This window comes from Cyrtonyx montezumae, unplaced genomic scaffold (assembly GCF_038088225.1).
Source record: "Cyrtonyx montezumae isolate F1298 unplaced genomic scaffold, pur_monq_1.0 scaffold_1, whole genome shotgun sequence".
Classification (NCBI taxonomy): Eukaryota; Metazoa; Chordata; class Aves; order Galliformes; family Odontophoridae; genus Cyrtonyx; species Cyrtonyx montezumae.
Window position 1 is genome coordinate 5620388 of NW_027071825.1, and position 8337 is coordinate 5628724.

The 8337-nt window shown below is 39.0% G+C and overlaps 1 protein-coding gene across 2 annotated transcripts in view; it reads left to right on the forward strand.

The window, feature by feature from the left end:
* Positions 1-7711, forward strand: part of RAB3B (RAB3B, member RAS oncogene family) — a 39985-nt gene extending 32274 nt beyond the window's left edge. For both annotated transcript variants that reach the window (XM_065739033.1, XM_065739044.1), the window contains exons 4-5: positions 4799-4923; positions 7330-7711. In XM_065739033.1, coding sequence (XP_065595105.1) covers positions 4799-4923; positions 7330-7517 — 313 coding nt within the window. In that variant the 3' untranslated portion in view covers positions 7518-7711. The remainder of the gene's footprint in view (positions 1-4798; positions 4924-7329) is intronic.
* The last annotated feature ends 626 nt before the right edge of the window (positions 7712-8337 follow it).

Consider the following 8337-nt stretch of genomic DNA (forward strand, 5'->3'; position numbering starts at 1 on the left):
GCCTACTTGACTATCTCCCTGTGCCACAGGGGCCGCAGTAGGAACTTTGCTAATTGGAACATCCCAGCCAAAGGACAGAGGAGAACCATCACTGATCATTTTTACTTGTTATGTCAGCAGTCTTTCCAACCATGAGCTTGAAGATTCTGAGCCCAAGTGGATGCAGTGTGGATAAAATCAGACTCTGGTAGCCCATTTTCTCTCTGAATCTTGTCCATAGAAGAACTAAGGTCTGTAGCAAAACCAGCAGAGTCCTCTAGTGGTGATGGAGCTCACAGATTTTTTTTTTCCCCATTCTACAAAGTTGTTTTCTAAACTTCAGAAGGGACAGGAAATGAAAGTCCAGGCTTTTGTCTTTTGTTGGTCCTACTGTATCGGCCCCTGGCACACTGCTAGGGTGGTAAATATGTAGGATCATAGAATCATAGCGATGGGAAGGGACCTCAGGAGATCATCGAGTCCAACCCCCCTGCCAAAGCAGGTTCCCTACACCAGGTAAGGTGTAGGGAATGGTGTAGGATGTTTTGGTTTCTTTTTTTTTCATGTTTTGTTTCCCAGCATGCTTGGTGATGTGGGTAATATTTCAAACAAACAAACAAAAACAAACCAAAAGCCATTGCAATGGATCTAGTCCTCAATCAGGAACTGTGCACTCCCTTGAAAGATAATGTCTGCCACTGGAGTGGGACAAAGTGCTTAATGTAGAGCTTTAATCTCCATGAGCCTGATAGCCTGTCGGGTCAGGTGTGCAAGGCAGCAGTGTGCCTGGTGGTAAAACCAGACACAGCAGTCCTGCAGTGCTTCTCTTTGTCAGCCTCTGCTTGCAGAGAGGTTTAGGTGAGGCTGTAGCAAGCCGTGCTGAAGCTGTACTTCAGTACACAGTGAGATTAGTTGGAGCATCCACTTGGAATACATGCAGAAGCTGACAACAGAGCTCATCCCAGGCATTTTTACATCCTGTAAGTTTCCAGAAATTACAGCAACTAATCCTATACATCTTTTGTCTATTTTAAGTGCTGTTGTTCTAGCTGGCTAGCAATGCAGGTTTTCTGTTTCCAGCTACAAGTAAATAATTCTGTTAAGTAAAAGATTTTGTGATAAATGCAGTGCGATGCAGCAGATTGACTGATGTTTTTAGACACTGAGAATAAATCAGCAGTACTCAGTTAACATGAATTAAACCCATCAAGAGGAGCCTGTTACTTCTAAAGTGGCATGTGAGCGTGGAATTCAAGTGTCTCTCTGGCATAAAAAGATTGTGGATAAGCTACAGATGAGACCTACATAGTGAACAACAGAATGAAGCCCACTGAATGTCCTTTTGACTTGGAAATGTATTTCTGTAAATTAAAAGGCAAATAAAAAACAACCTCCCCTCAAATAATTATTAAACCTTTTCACATTAGGTGACATGCTTTCATCAGATTTAAGTTAATTTGGCTTTGTGAAATCAGTGAATACATTTGGAAATGAGGAAAAATTTAAGCTTTTATATTGTAAAAAGAAATTCTATTTTAAAATCTTTATATTCAAATATTTTCAATACAAAACTTTAACTGAGCTGCTCGCATCCGTGCATGTTTAATGGCCAGTGTGACAGATAGATAAAAATAAATTGGAGCTAATACATTAAAATTGTATTTAAATGGAAATAGGGTAGAAAATAGGAATGGAAGTTTAAAAAAGAAAAGAAATGGTACTGTATTCTCAGAATCCTCAGATAGATAATGTATTTTATTATATCCTTTCTGAACTTCCCTTGGGTTTTCTTTATGCAGTTTTACACTGATTTAACCAAGTTAGTTTTGAAATTAGCCGGGTGCAAGTTAGGCTGTAGGCACAGTTCCAGATTATTGTATTATACATTTATGATACAGTATCTTAGATTACCACCATATATTACAGTATATAGTATGTCTTTTGCAATAGGACATTCTCCAGTCTAAAGCTTGTTCTTTCTTGCTGGTGCCATGCCTACTGCTGCTTGGTGATTCTGGTTTGTTAAGAAGTAAGCAGGCTGACAGCATGAGTCTCAGCCCATCTTGCTGCTTTCCCTTGTACCATCTCTTCCTGCACAGCTCCCTACAGAAAACAAGCCAAAAGCATGCACGGCTGAATCTGAGACAAGCTCTTGCCCATGATAAACTCATAGCTTCTGTTGAGTTCCCAGGGGTGCACAGAGATCCCAAAATTCATCTTCACTCGTTACCCTGAAATTACACGGAGGTGGATTTGTGCATAGTGGCTCTCAGCCAAATGGAATTCTTTTCCTGTGTAAACATCTTTTGTATCTTAGAGCTTATAATCACCCTCTAGCTGGTACATTGCCATCATGGGTTGCGTTTGCTAGCTTGATTATTCACCAAGCCTTATCATGAAGCACTAGCATCACTCAAACTTAGTCCTTCTACATATAGTACACTTCACCTCCTGTCTCTGGCTCCTTGGCAGTGACTGTTCTAACTGCCTCAGAAAGGGTTAAATGAGCTCTTAGGGCTTTCAGCTCAGTTTCCAGATTTCCTAACAGACTCCTCTGCCAGTTGTTCTTTGACATTGCCTTGATAGTTTTGTGTGTAGATAAATCAGTGCATTATACCTCATCTGAAGCTGTGTGGGAAGTAGAATATACTTAGGACAATCTAGGCAATTTCATAGGAGGGAAGGAAAAACTGGTTACATTAGATTTAAGTGATAATTGGGTTCACAAATCACTAGCTTTATTTATCTTGAAGGCTGGTCTCCAAATTAGGTTGTTGATGTTATGAACCTGAGACTCTTTTTCTTCTAAGCATGAATTTTAAAAATCATGCTTTATCATTAATTTGGGGAATTCAGCACAAATAAGGCAAAACATTATTGCTGTGCCTTAGTTTTAGTCCCAGTGTTTATACTGAACTGTTCTGATAGTTATCAGAGTATCTCCATTGGATAAGCTTTAAAAACAACAACAACAACAAAACCCCCATCAAACTCTAAAAGCTCCCAGAAGTTTGCTGCTTTATCATTGAATAGGGATCAGGATTGTTTGAACATTCTACTTTGTAAAAGTATTTATTATTATTATGATCATTATTATTCCCAGTAACTGTAAACGTCAGTGTTTGGAGAGAGATTTTCACTAACTTTTATAAATCCAGAGTGCTGAGTTTCAGTGGGAGTTCCTTTATGTTTTTTTCCTCTTTTTCATGTTTCAAGTGATTTAATTTATATAGCCAGGATTTGGCAGCATGCCTTCCTGTGACCCCTTCCAATCCAGAGAGACGAGTGGGAGTCAGAGGAGGAGCCTGGCAAGACTTACATTCTCATTACATGAGAATGGAGCAATTCCATCTTTTGGGCTTTTGGCTGATTTCTGAAGTCATCCCCTTCTGTGATATGCCTTGAAAAAACACTGGATGCTGCATAAAATTGACATATATCTCTCATGGGACTTGTCTATGTGGGAGCACTCAGCAGAGTGAAAGTGAGGGAGCCAGAATTCTAATTGCAGGGAGTCCCCTTTTCCTGGACAGCAATAAGAATTCAAGTTTCATGGCATGAAGTCTTAATTTTGCAAGTTGCAGTGTGAGCCCACAATTGTGCAGAGGGCTTGCTCTAGGTTTGTGTTTTCCAGTGTAAGTCAAACAGGCTGCTGCTCAAAGTCAAGTTGTACAGTGAATTGAGCCCTTTTTCACAGATAACCGTGGAGTTACACACTATCTGATTTCAGCTGCAACAGCAAGTAAGCAACTTGTACTGGGAGTGAACGGGGAGAAAATATTGGAAGGTGAACAGCGACAGGTGCGGTGTTTGGAGAAGAATATGAAGGCATATTGTTCTGGCAGGGCAGCCTAACTATCTTTGGGTAGGAGGGAGACTTAGAAGATAGCACTGTCTTGGTGAAGATAAAATAGGTCAGACCAGCCTGAAAAATGGATAAAAACCGATGCTACCAGTTCTGCTGCAGTGTCTGTGACAATTCACTGAGGATGGTGAGAAGAGACTGGGCCCTCATTATAAAAATATGTATCTTTTATTTAGACATAGCTTCTTTACAGTTTTTCTAAGTGTAAGGTCAGACTCCTGAGGTTCACAGCCAGGTCCACTCGAGTTTCAGCACACAAAGCCTCCAAAGCTCTCCATGGCTCAAGTTCCTCTCAGTGCTCCTGCTTCAACTCCCTCACACTTGATCCCTGTGTTACTGATGTTAGCATTTGTCAGATGTATCCTGTCTGTCACTGCAACTGCTTCAGGTATCACTTAATCCAGATGGGTTCAAATGTTAGCTTACAGAACGTTACCTTGAGCCCATATTCTTCCGTTGAGGTGTAAATTTCTATTTTTCTTTTAGTAGTTCTCTCCGTGTTTCTGTGCTGTTTTCAGACTCCACAGTGGTCTTCCTGTTGAAGCAAAGATGACGCTGCAAGTGTGTTGCCACAGATCAGGATTATTTTTTTCCTGCTCTGAAGTATTTTTGTGTCTCTGTTATGTGTGTTCTCCCCACAGAAGACTGTAAGAGGTATGATTGGATGTTGTTCCTTTGAGATTGCAGCTGATGGAGATGTTTGCTTTTTCCCTTAAGTTTCAAAAGTTATTCAATTCAGCTTTTTTGTCTGGATCTAAAGAGCTGTAAAACACAAAGTATTAAAGAACTATCATGCAAAGTTACCAAATAATAAAACAGAATGGGGTTGTAGATTACTTTGGTTGCATTCTGATTCATGTGTAAGCTTGGTCGTTTGTCTTTGGATATGGATATTGTGCTTAATGGTATTTATTTTGCTGCTTGAAGAAAACAATCTATCTCATCCTGCTGCAGGGCCACACAAATCAAGACCTACTCCTGGGACAACGCACAAGTGATCCTGGTTGGAAACAAATGTGACATGGAAGATGAAAGGGTCATTCCTTTGGAGAAAGGGAAACATCTGGCTGATCAGCTGGGTATGTGTTACAGTTCTTCTTTCTATTGTTTTTCTCCTCCACTTCTTCATTCTGTGTTCCTTTTGATTTGTACAATAAAAACATAATCCTTTTTGGTGATAATAATTCAATAACGGCATTACAACTAAGATGATTAATGTATTCTAGCTTGGTATTTTAATTCTTCACTGTTGAATGCTACCTTAGTGTAGTGTTGCTGTATCTACAATACTGACAGATTAGTATAAGAAAAATAAACTTTATCTGGAGAGAACAGCTTGTAATTGCATCAGCTGAAAGAAGTTTTCATAACCACAGTCCTATCTCCAGGTCTCTTAAGAAGAATTCAAGAAAGCAAAAGTTGATTTTATTGAATAAGTTGATGTTTTTTGTTTGTTTGTTTGCTTGTTTTTTTTAGAACTAAACAGCGAATAAAAAGCTATATATCAGAAATGTAGAGTTAGTAAAATGTTCTAAAATTGTACTGGACTTTTCCACCCCGGTAAGAAAATGACATTGCATTATTGACATAGGATAAAAGAGTAAATGTGTTCCATTGAGAGGAAGCTAGAATCGCATTAAAAATTTTCGAGAAATCAAGGTGAGTTTGTTGCCCTCTCAAAAATTTATTATTTTCATTATATATTATGGCATACGGAATCTGGATTTCTGCATTAACTGTTGTCTTCTCTTGAAGAATTCACGTGGCAAGAAAATCCTGTTAAAACTGAATGTAGTTAAGCCATGGAGACCATTACATTGGACATGCTATAAATCCTTGTTTAGTTTTTAAGAGTAGAGATTGTTAGCAGACTTAAATTTGTGGACTATGATTATTCCATTATGAAATCTTATGCTGTTCTCAATTCTTAAGCATTAATCAGAGGGTGCAAAATCTGTTGTTAAACTGGCGCTATGGGAGTGCAGTGAACAATGAGTAGGTGTTTAAAGAGTGGCCTTGATCAGATCAGCAGTTTGCATATCTTGTTCACATACTGAAATTTAATATACTTTTGAGAATATGAATAATCAGGTTCCATCTTGCAGACTGTCAAATTTGTGCCCATGTTAGTTTCTAAGACACTATTACACTGTTACTAGTTGAAAAATTATCCACACCAATATAATATCAAATACCAACTTTTGCTGGAATTCTCAATTCTATTTGGACTTCAGATGTTTACTCTCCCTCCCTCCAGAATCATTGATCTGTATACTTAGATACAAATCTGGCATCTCAAATCTGAAACTGTTATGTGTTGTGATGCTTGGAAGCACATGCACGTGCAGGAGTTGCCATAGGCATTGACTCCATCAGCAGGATGCTTTTCTGTTGGAGAATCCGCAGCTCTTCCCCAGCCTGTCCTCATGCTGGACGTGTCCCACTGTGATGGGCAGCAAAAGCTAACTGTGCCTTTGGAAAGTGTTGTCCCATCCCTCCTGTTCTGCATTACAAAATGCTCTTTTTAAAAGAGCTGGAAAGCATATGGTTTTACCAGCCAGCTTTTTTGTATATTAACTGTGATAACTGCATTCACATTATCTGAAATGACCTTGTGTATTGAGTGGGAGGAATCTCTTTAATTGACTATTGCCTGCTTAAGCCATTAGCATTCACCATAATGATTCACATAAAGGATATCCTTTAGCATTTTTCTCTAAGCTCGTATAGTGGGATTAACTTCATTGGAATCATTTTCCAACCAGATTAAGAAATTTATTGGCCTGAATGTGAACAGAATCAAAACAGCTTCTGCTACAGCAAAAGCTGAACCAGTATTAGACGGACAAATACCATAGTACTGTTCTCTGAATTCTTTTGTCCTTGTGTACGTTTCCACTACCAATTCCTCTGTTATTTCATGACTTATAAAAAGAGGTAGAATGGGATGAGTACCTACTTGTACCACATACATGATGATGCAGTCTACAAGCAGTGGCTGTCACTTAGACTTTTCTTTCCCTTCTTTTGTAAGAGAGTCAAAGAAACTGATAAAGAATACCCCCAAAATATAAATGTGTCTTATTCCAAAATAAGCTGTGTGATACTTGAGCTCGTGCTGCTGGCAAAATAATAGCTTGGTACACATAAAAGTAATATCTATTGTAAGTGATGGTTGGTTTTTGAGGCCCTTGGGGTTAGAAAGACTAAGTGTGAGGCCCAAGGCATCACAGGTAAAAACTTTGCAGTTCAGCACACTGCTGCTGGCAGCAGCAGAGCTCTGGCTGTCCTTGGAGGGGAGCAGTGCCAGTTGTCAGCGGGGATGGTGAATTTTCAGAGCACTTCTGCTCAGTATTCTGAGACTGCGAGAATCAACTGAGCCTAAAAATTGCTTGTTTTCTTAAGGTGAATTTGGAAAAAAAAAATTAACATCTCCATATCATCAATCTTGATTTATTATTATTACTTCTTTTTTTTTCTCACAGGTTTTGAGTATTTTGAAGCTAGTGCCAAAGAAAACATCAACGTAAGGCAGGTGTTCGAGCGTCTTGTGGATATAATCTGTGAAAAGATGTCAGAGAGTATAGAGTCAGACCCTTCCAGGGGCACTTCAGGAAGGAATGTGAGGCTCACAGACAACCCACCCCCTTCGCAGCAGAACTGCTCGTGTTAGTGATCTCTCTTGCTGAGAAATGTCCTTCTCCTTTCCAGAAAAAAATTTCTCTCTTCATTTGTGGTGGTGCGTTACCATGTGTCCAAAGGCAGAAGTGCCTGTTATAGGAAACTGGTATATCTAATGTGCCAGAGTGTTTAATATATATTATCTGATAATTTAAAAACAAAAACTGAATAAATACTGTAAGTGTGCCTAGTGTTAATGTGTGAGTTATGCTGAATGAAGAAGGATTATATAGTGTTGCAAATGTCTAGGTTTGGATCTAGTCTGATCAACTGCTCAGTGGCAGATGAGTTGCAGGATCATGGATATGAGGAAGTGGCTGCTGTGTGCTTAGCTGGAGGCAAGTTCTGGCATGTAAGACTTAAAAACAGCACTATCCCAGAAAAATAGCAGGAGTGGAAGTATTATTGCCAGTATATTTAGATTTTTCTCTCTGCTTTTTGTTGTTGATTTCTTTTTTTAATTTTGTGCTAGATGGGTGCATGTGTGAGGATAGACTTAGAGGTTTCAGGTTCAACCACTAAGTATAATTTTAGTAGAAGTCTGTGGGGAAAGATGTGGAGAATAAAACATAGCCACCGATGAAAAATGATAAAGGTATCCTGTTAGATGCACAACAGATGTCGCATGATTCTTTGAGGGGATGAATAATTTTTAATATTCAACACCTAGAATATTATTGCACTAAATATATGCTCATACTAAAATATAAAGCTACATGTGTGATGTGTGTGCAGTGGCCAGGTGCAGAGCTTGTCTTTCTCTGAAATATAAGGAACTGCTTTTGTGAATCTGTGATATTGTGAAGCATATG